The sequence below is a fragment of the Rhincodon typus genome, chromosome 1 (genome assembly GCF_021869965.1).
Source record: "Rhincodon typus isolate 14 chromosome 1, sRhiTyp1.1, whole genome shotgun sequence".
NCBI lineage: Eukaryota > Metazoa > Chordata > Chondrichthyes > Orectolobiformes > Rhincodontidae > Rhincodon > Rhincodon typus.
In genome coordinates this window covers 11,143,673-11,165,840 of record NC_063332.1, presented here as the reverse complement: position 1 = coordinate 11,165,840, position 22,168 = coordinate 11,143,673, and the positions used below count along the sequence as shown (strand labels likewise).

Below are 22,168 nucleotides of genomic sequence, written 5' to 3'. Positions count from 1 at the left end.
CTCAGTTTCGCATTGAGGCAAAGTAGGGGTTTGTGGTTTAATGAAGAAGTGTCAGGTCATGTTGCAGTCCAGCTGTGTTCCACCAGGCAGCGCTCTTGTGCCAAGGAGGAAAAGAGTTGAGAGCACAAAGGATGACGACAAGGTGTAGAGTTGGAGGAACACAGCAGGCCAGGCAGCATCAGGGGAGCAGGAAAGTTGACGTTTCGGTTCGGAAACCTTCTTTAGCACAAAATGTAGGCCGAAGCCTCTGCCTATCTCCGAGCTGAGGAAATACTGCCCTGCTGGAGATGTCGTCATCTCTTGTACAAGATGCCCAATTGAGGCACTGTTATATGGATGTATTGTAGTATTTAGGCCTTAAGTAGGACAAAATTCTGCCATGGAATAAAAGGTTTACATTTATATAGCTCCCATCGCAACCTCCAGGATCTGTTACTTTTGAAGCCAGCAAGTGCTGTGGGAAACACAATAGCAATGGCAAGTTTCTACAAGGCAACAATAACAAGATTTTTTTGTGATGTTGGTTGAAGGATAAATATTGACCAGAGCACAGTGGAGAACTCCTTTGCTGTCCTTCAGCCTAATGCCATGGGATCTTTTTACATACACCTGAGGGGTGTATGCCTCCACTGAGGGTATGCGGATTCCATGACCGACAGAATCCAGTGTAATCCCAATGCTGTTGTACTTAGTTGTGACTTCTGAGCTCAGTAGCCTCACCTCTCACAGGAACCTGGGATGCAGTTCATCCAGGTCAGGGGAATTGTCTGTTTTTAAGCCTGACAGAGCCTCCAGTGCCTTCCCAATTCCTATGTCAAATTGTGCAAGTTCCTCAGAGTCTCTTTTCCAGAGTGAAGACCGAATAGAAGTATTCACTTAACACCCTTCCAATATCCTTTGGCCCCACAAATGGATTGCCCCCTTGGTCCCTTTATGGATCCTACTCTTTCCCTGGTTAACCTCTTCCCTTGTAATGTATTCATAAAATATTCTAGGATCCTCCTTAATCCTGTTCGCAAATCCTTTTTCATTCCCCTTTGAGGAAAATAGGGAGAGTATGAGAGCAAGGGGTGATGTTTAAGTTGCTGAAGACATTTGCTAGACCTCAGCAGGAAAATTGTGTGCAGTTGTGGATGCCACATTATAAGAAAGATGTGAACTTATTAGAGAGTGTGCAGAAATAGTTGACAAGGATAGTTTTAGGAATAAAAGACTTCAGATATGGGGATAGATTGAAGTAATTGGAACTGTTCTCCTTTTGGAGAGATGAAGGGTAAGTTGAGATTTGATAGAGATTTTCAAAATCATGAGCGGGGTTTGTCAGGTAGCATGAAATTCTTGCCTCTTGTGAAAATAAATAAGAATGAGAGGGCATGGTTTTAAAGTGGTGTTCAAACCATAATGTGAGTCAGTAACATTTTCAAGCAGCATGTAGTTAGGGTCTAGAATGCACTGCCTGGAAATGTGGTGGTAGCAGGTTTAATTGGTAGGATTTTTGGATAGTAATGTTGTGCAGGGATACGGAGAACAGGCCAGAGATTGGCACAAGGTAGTAGAGCCAGGACAGGTCTAATAGGCTGAATGACCTCCTCCTGCGCCATAGCAATTCTATGATTTCTGTGAAGAATCAAGCTGTGACTTCCCTCCTCATTTTCAGTTTAAAAGGAAGACCTGTTATTCCTTAACTCCGTGTTCCCTATTTCTATTCTGCCCCTAAACTGGAACATTCTCCCACTATCCATCTTGCCGAGCCCACTCATGATCTTCTATTTTAATAAGATTACCTCTCAGTTTTCTGAACTCCGATAGCTGCAGACCCAACTTTCCTTCCTAGGAAATCCCCTCATCCCAGGAATAAGTCAAGTGAATTTTCTCTGAACTGCTTCTAATGCAATTATGTTCTTTTTCAAATAAGGAAACTAAAGCTGTACTCATTACTCCAGAGGCAGTCTCACCAAGGCCTCCTCTTTTTTATATTGCATTCTCCTTACAAATAAATGCAAATTGGGTAATCCAGTGTCTGGTTGAGAGTTATTGCATTGATTGTGAAGGGGCAAGACCAGCCTGTGTGTAGTGTACATTCCTCTGTGTCAGAAGGTCATGGGGTCAAGTCTCACTCCAGAGGCTACAGGACAAAAATCTTGACTGACACTCCAGTGTAGCCCACAGTGGTGTCATCTCGCAGTTGGGATGAGGCCCTGCCTACTCTGGGATATTATAGAGTCGTATACCACAGAAAGACAGACCCTTCAGACCAACTCATCCATGACCTAGTCAGCATGGACGACGATTCTCATTTGGCTGCGTCTGGCCCATATCCCTCCCAACCTTTTCCTTTTCCATGTCCCTGTCAAAATGTCTTAAATGTTATAATTGTACCAGCCTCCACCATTTCCTCTGGCAGTTCGTTCCACATACGCACTGCTCTCTGTGTGAAAAAGTTGCCCCTCAAGTTCCTTTCAAATCTCTTCCCTCTCACCTTAAACCTATGCCCCCTAGTTTTAGAACCCCCCTGCCCTACCTTGGGGAAAAGACCTCGCCTGTTCACCATATCTATGCTTCTCATGATTTTATAAATTTCTATAAGGTAACCCCTCAGCTTCCTATGTTCCAGTGACTTGTGCATGCTAAGAGAGTGTGCAAAGAAGTGTGAGATGGAATACAATGTGGGAAAGTGTGAGGTTATGCGCTTTACTAAGAAGAATAGACCATTTTCTAAATGTGGAAAGCCTTCGGAAATCTGAAATACACAATGCCTTGGGAGTTTCAGTTCAAGATTCTCTTAAGGTTAACATGCAGGTTCAGCTGGCAGTTAGAAAGCAAAATGCAACGTTAACGTTCATTTCAAGAGGGCTAGAATTTAAGAGCAGGGACGTATTAGCAAGGCTGTACGTGGTCCTGGTCAGACAACATTTGGAATATTGTGAGCAGTTTTGGGCCCATGTTTAAGGAAGGATGTGCTGGCATTGGATGGTGTCCAGAGGAGGTTTACAATACTGATTCTCTGGATGAAGGAGTGTGTCATATGAGGAGTGATTAGAGACTCTGGGTCTGTACTTGATGGAGTTTAGAAGGATGAATGAGGAATCTGATTGAAACTCTCAGTATACTGAGAGACCTGGATAGAGTGGACTTGGAGAAGATGTTTCCAGCCAGTGGGAGAGACTAGGACCCCAGGGCACAGGCTCAGAGTGAAGGGATGACCCTTTAGAACTGAGATGAGGTGGAATTTCTTCAGCCAGAGGTCAGTGAATCTCCTTGCTGGAGAAGACTGTGGATACCAGGTCGTTGAGTACATTTAAGACAAAGATAGGTTCTTGATTAGCAAGGAGATCAAAGGTTATATGGGGGAAGGCAGGAGAGTGGAGTTGAGAATCTTGTCAGCCATAATCGAATGGCAGAGCAGGCTCAACGGAGCAAATAGTGTAATTCTGTTCCTACATCTTATGGTCAGTGAAAGCAAACCGGCAGACACAGCAAGCTGTTAGGAAGGAAAATGGTGTGCTGGCCTTCATTGGAAAAGGGTTTGAGTCCAGGAGCAAGGAAGTCTTACTGTATCTTTGGCAAGACCATACTTGGAGTATTGTATCCATCTCTGGTCTCCTTGCCCAAGAAGAGATCTATTTGCTATACAGCGAGTACAATGAAGGTCCACCACAGTGACTCCTGGATGACAGGTTTGTTTTTTGAGGAGAGAATGGGTCAATGTGATGTGTATTCGCCGGAGTTTAGAAGAACGAAAGTGAATCTCATTGAAGTATATGAAGTTCTAACAGACAGGATACAAGGATTAATTTTCCCAATACTCTGGTTGAGGCCTAGGGGTGTGGAATAAGGCAGTCATCTGTCAGGATTATGGTAGGCTCTTTCAGACTGAGATGAGGAGACATTTCTTCACTCAGTGGGTGGTGAACCTGCAAAATTCTTTAGCACAGAAAGCTGAGGAGGTTTAAGCGAAAAGACAGATTTTTTTTGATGATCAAGATACTGAGGAGTATGGGCGGGGGGGCGGGGAAGTGTGAATATATTATCTTGAGATAGAGAGTCAGCTATGATTGCGTTGAATGGTGGAGCAGGCTCAAGGGGTCAAATATACCTGGTTCTGTTTTCAACGATTCTATATTTCTATCGTAAAGGCCGCAATGGGATGATGGAAGATCACGAAACCATCCGCAGGATCTGTTTCAGTCATGTTGGCTGTGAACTGACTGTTGTCTCAAGTGGTGCATCAAGTTCTCCCACTCCTCTTTGAGTTAAGTGTTAGCCATGGTGTTATTCACACTGACATGAGGCGACAAGTGGGGTCCGTAGTCCAACATGCCATCTGAAAGCTGGCAACTCTGACAGTGCAGTGCTCCCTTATGAACAGTCTCCATAAGTTAGGCTGCTGAGGGGTTTGGCAATCAGGAATGAATCAAGCACTGCTCTCTATAATTGTATAATCTCCACTTGTGGCGCACTGCATCTGTCTCACCTCAGTGTGACTATTGTCTGACTGTCAGGAGCTCAAGCAAACTCCTTTATTTACACTCTGTTATACATCAGACTGACCTTCCTCTAATTCCATGCCCTTGCACTCTCTCTCCTCATAGCCTCTTGATATCTCATCACTGCAGAAGTCAGTTTATACACCATCATGTCCTTCACAAGTGTCTTCTCATTATGTGGAATTTTTTTCCCCTATATTCATTAACAGAATGAGGGCATCGCTGGCCAGGCAGCATTTATTGCCCATCCCTAATTACCCAGATGGCAGTTGAGAGTCAACCACATTGCTGTGGGTCTGGAGTCACATGTAGGCCAGACCAGGTAAGGATGGCAGTTTCCTCCCCACTAAAGGGCATTAGTGAACCAGATGGGTTTTTCCTAATAATCGACAATGGATTCAAAGTCCTCATTCGATCCTTAATTCCAGATATTTATTGAATTCACATTCCACCATCTGCCATGGCTGGAATCGATCCCGGGTCCCCAGAATGTTATCTGGGTCTCTGGATCAACAGTCCAGCGATTAATACCACTAGGCAATCACCTCCCCCACGAACATGATCGTTCATGTTATCTGGACAACCACAACTAATCGGCTTGTATTAGCTAGATGGGCTAGAGTGACCTTTCCTATGAGATGTAGACAGTCTTGTTCATATCTGACCTGGACTGTAAATGTAAATCTAGCTCCAATTGGAATCTGATTAGAGAAATTGGGCTTATTCTCCTTGGATCAGAGAAGATTAAGACGTGACCTTACAGAGATGTTCAAAGTTATGAACAATTTTGATCGGGTAAAGAAGGATATTCTGTTGCCACGAGTTGGCACGTCAGTAACTAGAGATCACAATTTCAAGATTCAGTAAAAGAGCTCGGGGTGAGATAAGGAAAAGTTTGTTTAGTCAGAGCTGTTGGGATTTGCAATGTGCTGTCTGGGATGCGTCGAACAGCCTCGTGTACTGTAAAACTCTGATTCTACGTCAACGGATATCTACAATGCGTTTTTTTTTTAAAAGCATTGGACAGACTGTAGACCTGTTATAAGTCCAGACTTTTCTGTGCTCCATTAGAAATTTCCAAAACATGCTTTATTTTTCCACTCCTTGCATCTCCGTTTTTGCACAATTGATGACACCTTGCAGATGTTGAGAAGGTTTGAATACTTGAGAATATTAATTTCTTTTTCACAACGTTAGCAAGAGCCCACCTCTGCAGTAACACTTAAGATTGCGTAGATTAAAGTGGTGTTAAAAAAACTATTCTGACTTTTTGCAGAGGATAAATCCTTCATTAATCCTACAAAGCAGGCAGCTATTCTGGTTTAATCAGATCTCTCGCACAGTTCAGCCTGCAGGCTCCAACCTAATCAGAATATGGCATTTTCAAATGGTCCCATTCAACAGACAGCATGATCATCATGTTTTGCCTCTCTGTTGACTGAAATATAGCTCCATGTTATAACACAAGCAGTTTCAAACGAAAGAACTTGCATCTTGAGTAGTACCTTTCACAAGCTCAGGATTTCCAAGCCAGTGAAGAACTTTTGAAGTGGCAAAGTTGGAAATTTCTGCTCCAATTCACAGGCACACAGCCAAGTTGAATGGAGCACTGCAGCATGATGCCAAATAGATCAATCTGTTTGACTGATGTTGATTGAGGGATAAGTGTTGGCCGAGATACCGAACAGAACTCCGCTTTTCTTCAAAAACAGTCTAATTGATGCACTGAAATATCTGAAGTGAGGCCTGAGCCCAAGACCTGCTGACTTGGAGACAGCAGTGCAACCAAACTGAGCTGCGACTGAGGTGATGTCAGGTTCAGATTGTACACAGCATTTTTAAAAAATTCATTTCTGGGATGTGGGTATCTCTGGCTGGCCCAGCATTTATTGTCCCGTCCCTAGTTGCCCTTGAGAAGGTGGTGAGCTGCCGCCTTGAACCGCTGCAGTCCACCAGCTGGAGGTTGACCCACAATGCCATTATGGAGGGAATTCCAGGATTTCGACCCAGGAATAGTTATATATTTCCAAGTCAGGATGGTGAGTGGCTTGGAGGGAAACTTGGAGGTGGTGGTGTTTCCATATGTCTGATGTCCTTGTCCTTCTAGATGGAAGTGGTCATGGGTTTGGAAGGGGCTGTCTGAGGAACTTTGAATTTCTGTAGTGCATCTTGTAGATAGTACACACTGCTGCTACTGAGCGTCGGTGGTGGAAGGAGTGGATGTTTGTGGATGTAGTGACAATCAAGCGGGCTGCTTTGTCCTGGATGGTGTCAAGCTTCTTGAGCGTTGAATATGAGCGTGGTATCGAATTTAGAATATCCTTTATTGTCACGTGTACTCAACATAAAATACAGTGAAAAGTGTATACCATTGCTGTACATAGGCACCATTCCCATTAACTTAGAATAAAATTTTTTAAAAAAACTTTTGGAGAGTCCAAGCTTTCCTTCTCCGCTACTACATCATGCTACCAGCACCGAGACTCCCGCTCTGGCCTTCCCAGCCCACGCCTTGCTGCTGCCAGGGCCCACTCCACTCGGAAACAAGTATCCCACTACAGGCTTCACAGGCCGACCAACTGATCAAAACCACTACCAGCCTGGACACTATTGAAGTCACCTCATGCCGAAGAGCTGTCTTGATCAGGAAATTGAGATAAAGGCCAAAGAGAGAAAACAAATACCGATGAAGAGGACAAGCCCGGGCACGGAAGCCCCAGTGAACGCTGGAAGGATTAGTCTCAGGACTTGGTTGGATGAGGGCCCCCAAGGACTTGTACCCAGCCCCAGGAGCGTAGAAAGTGGGAGAGGGCCCGAGGGTTCACACAGCACCTTGACCCTTCATTGGAAGGCTGAGATGGGATCTGATTGAAACGGATAAAATTCTAAAAGGGATGGACAGACTGGACACTGTGAAGATGTTGCCCTGGTTGGGGCGTCTACAGCCAGGGGTCGCTGTCTCAGGAAATGGGGTAGGCCATTTGGCCCTGAGATGAGAAAAATCTCTTCACTCGGAGGGTAGTGAGCCTGTGGAATTCACTATCACCAAAGCCAAGTCACTGAACATATTCAAGAAAGATAAATAATTTTTGTTTTAAAGGCATCATGGCGAGAAAGCAGGGATATGGCATTGAGATAGATTCTCAACCGTTGATCATATAGAACAGGAGAGAAGGGCCGAATGGCCTCCTCCTGCTCCTGCTCTCCATATTTTGTGCTGTGTGGGCCCGGATGGTGTGGTGTGCAAACAGAACAGGAAACACTAAGTGACATATTCCTTTTTGTGGCCTGGTGCAGGAAGCAACCATGAACTGGCAAACGGTTCAGCTCTGCTCAGAGTCGGGCAGACGTGGGAAAGAGGTTGTGTAGCCCATCGTGGGCTGTTCTTACGAGCTATCCAATTCAGCCCACGCCGATGCTCGCTCTTCATAACTTAGTGTTTAGCTTTTTCTGATCCATATAAATGGTTTGGAGATGGGCGTTGAGGGCAAAGTCTCTAAATTTGCAGCTTGGGAGACGAATGAATTGTGAGGACGGCACTGAGTGACCAGAGGGACATTAACAAGGTCAAACTGGCAGACACCTGGCTGATGGATTTCAATGTGGAGAAATGTGAGGTAATGCATTTTGGTAGAAGAAACAATACAGGCTCAATGGTACAAATTTGAGGGGTGCAAAGGGAGCTTGGGGTTCATGTGCATGATTCTCTAAAGGTGGCCAGGCAAGTTGAAACCGTTGTTAAGAGACTTCTAGGATCCTTGAGTTTATAAACAGAAGCATAGAGCATAAACGTAAGGAAGTGATGCTACACCTCTACAAATCATTGGTCAGACCACATTTGGAGTACTGTGTTCAATCCTGAGCACCTTTTATTTAAGGAAGGATGTTAAAGCCCTGGGGAAGAGTTACTAGAAGAATACCAGGAATGAAGGATTTTAGATACAAGGAAAGATTAGGGAAATTGGGCTTATTCCCCATGGAATAAAGATTAAGAGGTGACCTTATTGAGGTGTTCATAATTTTAAACAGTGTTGACACAGGGTAAAGAAAGATATTCTGTTTCCACGAGTTGTCATGTCAGTAACTAGGGGTCATAATTTTATTATTGTCAGCAACAGAGTGAGATGAGGAGAAGCTCTTTACTCCGAGTTGTTAGGATTTGGAATGTGTTGCCTGGGAGAGTGGTAGGCGCAGATTCCATAGGAAGATTCAAAAGAGAACTGAATATATATTTGAAAGTGATGAAGTTAGAGGGTTACAGAGATTGGGCTGGAGAGTAGGTCTAGCTGGGTAGTACTTTCAGGAACTGGTACAGTCTGGCTTCCTTCTGTACTGTGAAATTATATGATTCTAAGAACTGAATCTCCTTCCACCACCCTGTTTAGACAGCACATTCCTGATTTATAACACAAAAAAAATTCTCTTCTTCACCCACCAGTTATTTTCTTAAAGATCTTAATTCTGTGTCCTCCAGTTACCAACATCCATATCCATTCAAACCATTTCTGCCTAGTTACTCTTTTGAAACTGCTCAGTTTTGGTCATCTCTATTAAATCTCCCCTTTCCTTCTTGCTCTGCTAAGTTGAACAATTCTAGCTTCTCTAGCTTTTCCAGACAACTTTCTGGTGCCATTCTTGTAAATCTCATCTGCACTCTCAACAAAACCTTAGCTTCCTGTTAACAAGGACTTTGTCGCGTATTTGACAAGAGTGATCAGAAATTAGGAAATCTGCAATGAATTATTCACAAGAGGAGGTGATGGCCTAGTGGTATTATCATTGGACATTAATCCAGAGACCTAAGTAATGTTCTGGGGACCTGGGTTTGAATCCTGCCATGGCAGGTAGTGGAATTTGAACTCCATAAAAATTTGGAATTAAGCATCTAATAATGATCATGGGATCTTTTGTCAATTGTCAGGGGAGGAAAAACCCATCCGGTTCACTAACGTCCTTTAGGGAAGGAAACTGCCATCCTTACCCGGTCTGGCCTATATGTGACTCCAGACCCACAACAATGTGGTTGACTCTTAATTGCCCTCTGGGTAATTAGGGATGGGCAATAAATGCTGGCCCAGTCAGTGACCCCCTCGTCCTCATCCTGTGAATGAATGGGGAACAAAAAACCTCCTGTCTCTCCCACACCTATCCACCATCTCCAAGTTAGGAGAGTGATGTCAGTGATTGATTGAATTACAATGGGCATCGTTAGTGCTGAAATTGAGATTAAATTGAATCACTCCCTACTTGCTTGGATGGGTGCAGTTCAAACCAACTCAACACCATCCTGGACAAAGTAGCCTGCCTGAGTGAAACCAACCTCCAACGTTCACCCCCTCCACCACTAGCACGAAGTGACTGTGGTGTGTACCATCTGTAAGATGCACTCGACTCACTAAGTGTGACCACTATCACGTAGGAGGACAAAGAGAGCAGATAGGTGGGAACACCAGCACTGGCAAGTTCCCCTATAAAGCCACTCTCGATGCTAACTTGGAAATAAATTGCCCCTTTCCTTCAATGTTGCTGGGTCAAAATTCTGGAGGTCCTAACTCCTAATAGCTTTGTGGGTGTCCCTGTTCCCCAAGAAAGCACCTTCTGAAGGACAGCTTACCTTATGTGAGAAAAAGCTGAGGAGCTTAGCCAAGATCTTGTAAAAGCTTAACATAACTTCCTTGCTTCTTGCTCTATATTTATAAATCCAAAAATCCTCGCCATGGAGTGTGACAGTGCAACACTGACTGCTTCTGTATATAATAGACGCCCATTTAATTTGAAGTTTCTTAACTTTAAGCTGTTTAGAACGACTTAGCTGATGCTTCCTATGTTTTTTTATACTATGTCTCTAATTGCCAGGCTGCTGTGTTAATTATGTGTCTTAACACACAAATTATTGAGTAATTTCATTATTTTTAGTGCGGCAAATGACTTTGATTTATCAATAGACTAATTTTCTGCTTCCAGCTAAAACAGAGTTGCTGTGGTGACGTTATTCTTGCGAAAACCTGAAGGCTACATTTAATGCATCTCAAAGGATTTACGTAGATTGCCGTAATTTGGAAAGGTTCAGATTCAATCTCAGCACTAATGATGTCCATCGGAGTAGCCCGACTGTAATTCAGTCGCTGAAATTGATGTTTAAGGCCATGAGGCTACAGCCACCGAGAGCAGAGCTGGTTTCAGGGCTGAGCAGCTTTATCAGAGCAGAAAATAAGTTACAGCACACCACTCGCACGAGTTCCCTGTAAATAACATTCTCCAGTGTAGACTGGTGAGCGAGCTGGCCCTGTGAATATGTTATTGCTTTGGTCTGTGCCTGCTTTAGTGCGTTTACAGAACTGCTGAGTTGTTAACAGTGCAGATGGAAGCCATTCGGCCCATTGTGTCTGTACCAGCTCTCCGAACGAGCCTCTCGGTAAGTGACATTCTTTTGCCTTCCCCCTGTAACCAGTTCAGCATTCTTTTTAGAATTACTGCCCAATTGCTTTTTGAGTACCTCCATTGAACTGACCTCCACCACATTCGCATGCGCACTGCATTTCAAACTTTCAGCAATGTTTTCTCTCCTATCACTTTTGCCAATTGCTTTTAATCCATGCCGTCTCTCGTTCTCAATCCTTTCATGAGCGGCAAACATTTCCGCCCCGTTTACTCCGTCCGACCCCGCCTGGTTTTCGTTGTGAATCATTTTTGTGCTCCGTTTCCAATGTTTTGCATCCTTCCGGGAGCCGAGGCAAGAATTGGAGACAGTACTCCAGCTAAGGCTGAACTGGTATCTTCTGGACGTTGACATGATGTTGTTGTTCTTCTTGTTGTTGTTCTCCTCCTCCTTCTCGTTGTTGTTCTCCTCAGCGGGTCTGGATTGAATTGAATGTGAGCCACTCGAACTGTGTGTAGAGTGGTCAGGCCCAGTGAACACAAAATGATGTGCAACATGACCAGGTAGCATTGACCATTAAAGACCACAAGATCTAGGAGCAGAATTAGGCCATTCAGCCCATCAAGTATGCTCCACCATTCGATTACAAGTGACCTGTCTCTCAGCCTTATTCTCCTGCCTTCTCCCCATAACCCTTGACCCCCCGTACTAATCAAGAACCTATCTATCTCTGTCTTAAACACACTTAATGACTTGGCCTCCACGAACATCTGCGGCAATGGGTTCCACAGATTCACCACCCTCTGGTTGAAGAAATTCCTCCTCATTTCAGTTGTAAAGAGTCATCCCTTCACCCTGAGGCTGTGCCCTCGGGTCCAAATGTCCTTCTACTGGAAACGTCTTCACCACGTTCATTTTAGCCAGGCCTTCCACTCTTCTGTAAGTTTCAATCAGATCCCCCGATTCTTCTAAACCCCATCAAGTACAGAGCCACAGTCCTCAACCGTTCCTCGTATGACAAGCCCTTCACCCCTGAGATCATTCTTCTAAGCCTTCTCTGGACTCCCTTCAAGGTCAGCGCATCCTTCCTTAGATGCAGAGCCCAAAACTGCCCACAGTATTTCACATGTGGCCTGACCAGAGCCTTATACGGCGTCAGTAGTGCACCCCAGCATGGTCAGCCACTTGTGCTGACCAGGTAATGATGACTGACCTGATCGTGATCAGACACATCCGATTGAATGGCATGATTGGGGCACAAGGACATCTCTGCTGCTGGACTACCACGGCCACTAAAAAAGGGGTGGCGCGGTGGCTCAGTGGTTAGCACTGCTGCCTCTCAGCGCCAGAGACCTGGGTTCAATTCCACCCTCTGGCAAGTGTCTGTGTGGAGTTTGCACATTCTCCCCGTGTCTGCGTGGGTTTCCTCCGGGTGCCCCGGTTTCCTCCACAGTCCAAAGATGTGCAGGCTGGGTGGATTGGCCATGCTAAATTACCCGTAGTGTTCAGGGGTGTGTAGATTAGGTGGGTTATAGAGGGATGGATCTGGGCGGGATGCTCCGAGGGTCTGTGTGGACTTGTTGGGCCGAAGGGCCTGTTTCTACACCATAGGGATTCTATGAACTGTTTGCGGCTCCCGGGAAAGGGGCCTCTGGTTCCCAAGTGGGGGTCAACTGCCTCTGATCTATTGAGTGGGAACTTAAGGTTGAGGAGGTCACTGTCTTGAGGTGAGGGAACGAGAGTGGGATCCCAGAGGTGAGGGAGAGCAGCAGGCCCTTTCACATCAAGCTCCGATTTTCACCAACTTCCCTTTTTAATGCTGGTCTTTTACACATCTCAGATTATAATCGCCGCACCATTGATAGCTGTGCTATCAGTCAGTCAGTCAGACCATAAGCTCTGCAATTCCCTCCGTTAGCTTCCCGCCTTCATTTCCCTATCAATCCAATTCTTGGTCTGAGCTTTTAGGCTCCTGTCACCGACTTCTGCTCATTCGAGCTGCAAAAGTGACAAGTATGTGGTCAATGCACTGAGTCTGTTTCCCAGTGTTAGAGAATCGAGGACTAGAAGGCATCAGTTTAAGGTAAGAGGGGAAAGAGTACATAGGAACCTGAGGGACAACTTTTTTTGCACAGGTGTGTACGCACATGGAATGAGCTGCCAGGGAAGTGATTGAGGCGGGTACATTAACAACATTTAAAAGGCATATGGACAAATACATGGATAGGAAAGGTTTAGAAAGATATGGGCCAAGTGCAGGGAAATGGGGTTAGCGTGGATGGACATTTTTGGTCGGCACGGACCAGTTTGGGCCGAGGGGCCTGTCTCCATGCTGCAGGACTCTATGACTCCATGACAGAGCAATGTACAAAAGCATTTGAAAAAGTAAAATGGGAGACCATGCCTTATCGATAAAAGCAAAGGAATCCTGATGAACCATGGTCCATGAAACAGTGGTCTCTGCTCAGTTGGAGAATTGTGTCCTCTTCTGAGTACCACACATGAAGGAAGAATGTGAAGCCCTAGAAGAGAATGCAGAAAAGACCCATGAGAATGGCTCAAGGGATGAGGAATTTCAATGATGTGGCTGGACTGGAGAAACTGGGACTGCTTTCCTCTGATAAGGCCGAGGGTGTGATTTGAAAGGGATGTTCAAAATCATGAAGGACCTGGAGGGTATAGATTGACCGTAAAGCCATAAGATGTAGGAGCAGAAGTAGGCCGTTCAGCCCATTGAGTCTGCTGCACCATTCTGAGACATTATGGCTGATCTGATAATTCTGAACCCCTTTTTCTGAGATTAGGCCCACTGGTCCTGGACTCTCCCACAAGGAGAATCAACCTTTCTGCACCTACACTGTCAAATCCCTTAAAAATCTTCTATGTTTCAACAAGATCACTGCTCATTCTTCCATATTCTAATGAACACAGACCCAATTTTTTTTTGTTTTTAACTCTTTCACAGGATGAGGGCATCGCCGGTTGGACCAGCATTTATTGTCTATCACTAATTGCCCAGAACACAATCAAGTGTCAATCACATTTCTGAAGAAGGGTCCTGACCCAAAGCGTCAGCTTTCCTGCTCCTCTGATGCTGCGTTCCTCCAGCTCCACACTGTTATCTCAATCACATTGCTGTGGGTCTGGAGTCACATGTAGGCCAGACTAGGGAAGGATGGCATTTTCTGTCCCTAAGGGACATTAGTGAACCAGATGGGTTTTTCCTGACGATCAATTCATGGTCATTATTTGACTCCCAATTCCAGAAATTTTTTTTTTTTTTTTTTAATTGAATTTAAATTTCACCATCTGCCATGGTGGGATTCGAACCCAGGCCCCTAGAGCATTATCTGAGTCTCTGGATTCATAGTCCAGTAGTAATGTCGCCAGATCACTGCTTCCTGCTAATCTACTCATCTCTCCTCATAAGACAATCCCTCCATACCTGGGATCAGTCTAATGAACCTTCTTTGGGCTACCTCCAATGGAGAAACTGTTCCCTATGCATGGAAGGATCAAGAAGAGATTGCAGATTTAAGGTAATCAGCCAAAGAAGCAAAGGTGACATGAGGAACAGTGTTCTTTCGCAGTGAGTGGTTAAGATCTGGAATGCACTCCCTGGGAGTATGCTTTAAGCAGAATCAGCTACAGCTTTCAGATACAAGGATTCAGAGAGGACACACAAGTTGGGGGAGGCGATCGCCTCGTGGTATTATCACTGCACTGTTAATCCAGAGACCCTGATAACGTTCTCGTGACCTGTGTTTGAATCCTGCCACTACAGAGGGTGGAATTTGAATTCACTAAAATATTTGGAATTAAGAGCCTAATAATGACTGTGAATTCATTGTCCATTGTTGGAAAATCCCATCTGGTTCATTAATGCCCCTTCCCTTTAGGGAAGGAAACTGCCATCCTTACCTGGTCTGGCCTACATGTGACTCCAGACCCACAGCAATGTGGTTAACTCTTAACTGCCCTCTGGGCAATTAGGGATTGGCAATAAATGCTGCCTGGTCAGTGATGCCCTCATCCTGCAAATGAATTTTTAAAAAGTAGACACAATGTCCCATCTTGTGAGTCAGCCTAGAGCTAGGTATACAGTATAAAAATGAATGGCCTGTACTTTAAGATGGAGTGAAAGAAGAGAGTGTTGGAGGATCATTGGTGTTTGGAGTCTGTATCCTGGCTGGGTCATGGATTGTATTCAGGGCTGAGATAGACAGGTATTTGATGTACAATGGAGCTGAGGGTTAAAAGGGGAGAGAACAAGCAGGGAAAGTGGAGTTTAGGGTACACACAGATGCACCATGATCCTATTGAATGGCCAAGTAAGTTCGATGTGTGGGAAATCCTACTCCTGCTCCTCTTTCTCATGTTTGTGACCTCTGGCCAGTCTATTCTGAAGGCTTACTCTCTGACCTTGTCCTTTACCACCTTTGCGTTCCAGTGCTGGGAGTTAAGTAGGAATAATGCTTGAGACAAACCCTGCGTTTTGTGTCTTGTCTATACTGGATTGAGCTCTTTGTTATTTTTAAAACAAATTTTATTCATATAACTATGTTCAGGGGTGTCACTGGCAAGGCTACTGGTTGTGACCCAGTGATGGGGATGGATTACATGTTTAAACTTCCAGGAATGTATTTAACTGGAGTTGACAACACTAACTCTTTCCATATCACCCTGTGAGCAACATTGCAATCTCTTGAATATTCCCCAAAAGGAATTCGACATCAGTGGGAGAAAGTAAATTAATGCAAAACGAATGATTTACAAGTATTTTGCATGTGTTTCGGTGTGTGTGTCTGTCTGAGTGTGTTTGTGTGTGAGGCAAGAGTGTATTTCTGTGTCTCCATCTCAGCCCACACTGCCACCTGCTGGACTCAATGTGAAGTCACCAGCCTTCGTTTTGAGATGGTAGGAACTGCAGATGCTGGAGAATCTGAGATAACAAGGTGTAGAGCTGGATGAACACAGCAGGCCATTCAGCATCATAGGAGCAGGAAGGCTGACATTTCGGGGATGAAGGGTCTAGGCCCGAAACGTCAGCCTTCCTGCTCCTATGATGCTGCTTGGCCTGCTGTGTTCATCCAGTTCTACACCTTGTTATATCAGCCTTCGTTTTGATCCTTGTCCCTGTACAACATGACACTATGCTCCTTCCCTCCTCAGCACAAAGTAGACTAGCTAAGGTGTGTATCTATGCCGGTTTTGCCTAGAAACCTTTGTTTGGTGTAGAAGTAGTAAAGGAAAGAAACTAAACAGGAAACAAAACAGCAAAGGCACAACATAAGCACCACTGATCTACCTGGAGCTTATCCAAATGGACAAATGGCACAATCAGCCCAGGCAAAAGTAGCAAGCCTGCTCCTCATAACCATTTAACCTGTTACTATGTAATAATCCAGCTCTTCCTGGAGTTTACTCAATGTCCCAGCATTGACCACACTTTGGGGTACTGAATTTCAGATTAGTAACCCTTTGAGAGAAGAAATTTCTCCTCATTTCTGTTTTGAATTTTCTACCCCATATCCTAAAACGATGACCTCGTTCTAGATTACGCCACGAGGAAACTTCCTCTCTACATCTACCTTGTCAATCACTTCTTAGCATCTTTTATACCTCAATTCAATCTCCTCTCATTCTTCCAAACTCCAGAGAGTATAGGCCTAAACTGTTCAAACTCTTTTTCATAAGACAAGCCTTTCATCTCCGAAATCAATCTAGTGAACCTTCTGTGAACTGCCTCCGATACACTTACATCCCTCCTCAAAATTGTGCACAATATTCCAAATGCAGTCTGACCAATGCCTTGTTGCAGCAATGCCTTCCCACTTTAAGACTCCAATTTTTCAGCAATAATTCCAAAATTCCATTTCCCTTTCTTACTACCTGCGTACTAGTTTTCTGCAGTTTATGTACAAAGACACCCAGATCCCTCTGCACGAAAGCATCTTCAAGTTTCTATCCATTTTGATAATCAGTTGCCTCTTTATTCTTCCAAAATGGATAACCTCACACTTACTCATGTTAAACTCCATCTGCCACATTTTGACCCATTCGCCTAATCATTTGTATATTTATTATTACTTAATTGCAATTTTAGTGTCATCTGCATGTTTGGCCACAGAACTTTCTGTCCCTCAATCCAAGTCATTGATATAGACTGTAAATAGTTGGAAGACCAAACCCAGTGGTACCCCATTAGTTACTTGTTTCCAACCAGCAAAAGACCCATTTATCCTGGCTGTCTGCTTCTTGTTGGTTAGCCAACCCTCTGTCCAAGTTTAATAAGTTATCCCTAACCCCACGTGACCTTACTTTGTGTTTTTAAGCTTTTGTGTAAGCACCTTATCAAATTGGCTTGAAGGTAGGAGACAGGATGTTGGTGAAGAGTTGCTTTTCGGACTGGAAACCTGTGACCAGCTATATGTCGCAAGGATTGGTGCCAGGGTCTGCTACTTTTCGTCATTTATATAAATGACTTGGATGTGAACATAGGAGATATGGTTAGTACATCTGCAGAAGATACCAAAATTGGTGGTGCAGTGGACAGTGAAAAAGGTTACCTCAGCGTACAGTGGGACCTTGATCAGACGGGCCATTGGGCCAAAGGGTGGCAGATGGAGTTTAATTTAGATAAATGTGAGATGTTGCATTTTGGTAAGTAAGAGCAGGACTTATACACTTGATGGTAGGGTCCTGGGGAGTGTTGCCCAATAAAGAGACCTTGGGGTGCAGGTTCATAGTTTCTTGAAAGTGGAGCCGCAGGTAGACAGGATAATGAAGAAGGTGTTTGGTATACTTGCCTTTATTGGTCAGTGCTACAAGTATAGGAGTTGGGACATCATGTTGCGGCTATACAGGACATTGGTTAAGCCACTTTTAGAATACTGTGTTCAATTCTGGTCTCCCTGCTATAAGAGAGATGTTGTGAAACTCGAAAGGGCTTAGAAAAGATTTAAAAGAATGTTGCCAAGGTTGGAGGGTTTGAGCTATAGGGAGGCATTGGGTAGGCTGGGGCTATTTTCCCTGAAGCATCTGAGGCTGAGGGGTGACCTTAGAGTTTAGGAACTCATGAAAGGCATGGATAGAGTGAATAGCTGAAGTTTTTTACCCCATGTAGGGGATCCCACAACTACAGTATGTAGGTCTATGGTAAGAGGGCAAATATTTAAAAGGGACCTAAGAAGCAACTTTTTCACGCAGAGGGTGGTGCGTGTATGGAATGAGCTGCCAGAGGAAGAGGTGGAGCCTGGTACAATTACAACATTTAAAAGGCATCTGGATGGATACATGAATAGGAAGGATTTAGAGGGATATGGGCCAAATGCTGGCAAATGGGACTTGATTCATTTAGGATATCTGGTCAGCATGGGCGAGTTGGACCAAAGGGTCTGTTTCCACACTGTATAAATCTATGACTAAAAAATGCCTTCTGGAAGTCCAGATAGACTATACCTATAGGACGCCTGTTATCCACTTTGCTTGTTACAACTTTGAAGAACTCTAACAAATCATTCAAGCGCAATTTCTCCTTCCATAAAACCATTCTGACTCTGATGGATTGTGTTTTGACTTTCCAAATATCCTGTTAATAATTTCCTGAAAATGGATTCTGGGGATTTGCCTGCCTTTTAATTCCAGTTGTTTGCTCCATGTCATAGAATCGCACAGAACAGAAAAAGCACTTTGGCCCATCAAATCTGTACTGCCGAGAATACACTACTATGATACCAGTCCCACTTTCCTGCAGTAGGCCCATACCCTTGAATGTCATGACATTTCAAAAGCTTATCCAAGTATTTTTTTTAAAAACCACCCTCCCAGGCAGTGCATTCCAGACCCCGACAATTCTTTGGCTGAAAATGTTTTTCCTCAAACCGTCTCTGAACTTCCTGCCTTTCACTTAAAAGTTACACAGCCTTGTTATTGACCCTTTGACTAAGGGTGCATTCTATTCTTTCCCCTAGTGATGCCAATTGCTCTGAGATCTTCCTTTTCTCTAACCTCTGCATAGCCTGTTGCTATCAGGATAGTTTCAACGCCCTCCACTGTGAAAACTGAGGTAAAATATTGATTTAGTGTCTCTGCCATTTCTTTGAGTTCCCCATTATTAACTGCCTAGGTTTGTCATCTAAAGCTGCTCTGTTCCACTTCACCATGTGGGTGGCACTGTGGCTCAGTGGTTAGCACTGCTGTCTCACAGCGCCAGAGACCTGGATTCAGTTCCAGCCTCGGGTAACTGTGTGGAGTTTGCACATTCTCTCTGTGTCTGTGTGGGTTTCCTCCGGGTGCTCCGGCTTCCTCCCACAGCCCAAGGATGTGCGCGATAGGTGGATTGGCCATAGTGTCCGGTGATGTGTAAATTGGGTGGATTAACCATGGGAAATGCAGGGGTACAGGGATGGAGTAGGTCTGGGTGGGATGCTCTTCAGAGGGTCATGTGGACTTGATGGGCCGAATGGCCTGCTTCCACACTGCAGGGATTCTGTGATTCTAAGTGAGTGCAGTTTACAGATCTGCAGCAGATTGCCAGGCAGTGTCACAACATTGTATGCACAGGGCACATGAAATTCTTAAGTGCAAACTCTCTTCAAAATGAGGTACACATACACCTGAAGCACCTTCTCAAACTGTCAAATCCTTTTGTAAGTTAAAGACCTCCCTGAGGATATTTCTGTATCTTCCCTTTTCTCAAGCATGGTCCATTTTTGCAACTCAGAATTCCACCGGTCTGCAGCTTGTATATAATTTTTTTGAAGCAAGGAAACTACTGTGAGTGGCATCGTCCACGTTCAACATGCGTCTTTGCTTTAGAGTTGTATTCTGTTTCGGAATGCACTTCACTGCTTTGTGTGCATTTCCTTGTGGCCTTGTAAGGCTCATTTTGTTGCGGTAAGTGGTTTGCAAATTGAAACTTTGAAAAGTCAATCTTCCATTTATTTTCAAGGTTTTTGTGGGGAAGGAAAACTGCTTTCAAATCCTGTGATGATCAGAAACCTGTTGATGCATACCAGGGAAGTTTATCTACTGCAGGGGTTAGGAATGATCAAATAGGATTGACAACAAAAGGATTGATAACTGGGGCAAAATCTTCGAGAGATTCATGAAGCCACAAGACTATTTTGTAATCAGACAAGTTTAACCGTGCTATTGTGAAATGTGTAATGGCTTCTTTTGTTTGGAAAAAAAAAATGATTAAGAACTTATAAAAACTAAAGAACTGCAGATGTTGTAAATCAGGAACAAAAACAGAAGTTGCTGGAAAAGCTCAGTAGGCCTGGCAGCATCTGTGAAGAGAAATCAGCTAATGTTTCAGGTCCGGTGACCCTTCCTCAGAATCCTGCCTGTTGCTTCCTTTCACAGAACCAGCAGAAAAATGATGCAGAACAATTCCGAGGAAGGGTCACTGGACCCGAAATATTAACTCTGATTATTTTCTTCACAGATGCTGCAAGAACTGCTGAGCTTTTCCAGCAACTTCTGTTTTTGTTTAAGAACTTAACTTATAATTTCAATGCCAAAACTAACTGGTCAAGTAATGTTAAAATCATTGCAATTTGGGATTGATTCATTACCAAGGTGTGATAGTGAGCTGCAAGATTTGTTGACAGTAAAATGTTGATTTTCCAGATGTAGATGTGGTACTAAAAATCACGACCTAGAAGCTAAAATTTGAGACTGGGAAGCACATACAAGTATTTAAGTATTTGATGTCACTGGCGTTCTGTGTGTTAGATTTTTAAAATATAATACAATGCAAGGGGTCGCCAATTTACAAGCACCAACATATGAATGTTTGTATTTATGAACACAATTCCACACAGTGATGTGATGTGATTTTAATGATCCAACATGTGAATATTTCCTGTGCATGCTATTTTATATGATCCTACATTGTGTTCTGACTTGTGTACAAATCAACTGGTGAGCGGACACAAGAACAGAACCCATTCATAACTTGGAGATTCCCTGTGTATAGATATGTTTTTCAAAGCTGCCGTTACGCTTTAAGAATCTCGCCACCAAATTTGTTTGTCCCCTTCAGCACAGAGGGAGCGCAGCACTCTGAGGCACTGTCTTACAGCTGAGACATCAGGGCGCTCTCAGCCCTCAAAGGGGGGATGCAAAAGACTCCGTGTGAATTACCATGTTGGTACAGATTGGCTGACCCGTTTCTACATTACCAACAGTGACCACATTTCAAAAATACCCAATTGGCTGCAAAGCACTTGGAGACATCCCAAAGTTGCAACTAAGTATGAGATGGGAATGCAGGTCTTTCCTTTCACAGAACCAGCAGAAAGATGATGGGCAGAAAGGCCTTGCTCAACAGGGTCCAGACCCAAAACGTCAGCTTTCCTGCTCCTCTGATGCTGCCTGGCCTGCTGTGTTCCTCCAGCTCCACACTGTGTTATCTCAACATATGTATGATTATTTCTCTAGGTATATGTGGCAGGATGCAGGGTCATGACCAGTTTGTGCAAATGTATGTGAATCTACTGTTGTCCTCTTGCCTTGTATTTCAGACCGGCTGCATGGAACCCCGATGCTGCTGGAAGGTGTCAAATGCGTAGGCTCAGAACCAGAGTACGACTCCGAGCAAAGTGACTGGCAGGGATTCGATTAGCTGACGCCAGAACACTTTGCTCCGTTCGACCACAACATCCAGGCTGTGATCCCACACGACGATGTGCTCGCTAAGCTGTGAAGTGACTCGCAAAGTTTATCTAAACTGAAGATCAATCTTTCTCGCTCTCCTTCTTTTATTTTAGTATTCCAGTATTCTGCTTGTAAATGTTATACACCTCTGGGAGCTAAACTTTAAAAAAAAAAAAAAAAAAATGTGAAGGAAACTTCCACACTGTCTGTCCTTTTTAAAATTTTGAGTGGGTTGTCTCTATGTTGCCATGTATGGAATTAATCAGAGGATATATGCATAGAATGTACAGTGGAGTACAATTCAGAATGTGTTTATTTTGTCATATTGGAAAATAAATAAATGAAATCCATTCTTAATTTACTTGTGTATTTTTTTAAAAGCCAGGTCCACATTCCTACTTGCTTTTTCACCCCATTTCTTAACACAAAACTATTTATTGTTACCTTTTTAAAAAATGCAAGGAATAGGTCTCCACCACCTTTCCAGGAAGAGACTTCTAAAGTATTCAACCCTCTGAAAATATTTCTCCTTATCTCTGTTTCAAAGAGGTGTCACCTGAGTTTTAAACAGTGATCATTAGTTCTAGACTCTCCCATAAGGAGAAACATCCTCTCCATTTCTACACTGTGAAGCCTT

The 22,168-nt window shown here is 43.9% G+C and overlaps 1 protein-coding gene across 1 annotated transcript in view; it reads left to right on the top strand.

The window, feature by feature from the left end:
• c1h20orf27 (chromosome 1 C20orf27 homolog) overlaps positions 1-21,888 on the top strand; it is a 61,572-nt gene extending 39,684 nt beyond the window's left edge. The window contains exon 4 of the mRNA XM_048595745.1: positions 21,399-21,888. Within this exon, the coding sequence (XP_048451702.1) occupies positions 21,399-21,499 (101 nt within the window). The 3' untranslated portion in view covers positions 21,500-21,888. The remainder of the gene's footprint in view (positions 1-21,398) is intronic.
• The last annotated feature ends 280 nt before the right edge of the window (positions 21,889-22,168 follow it).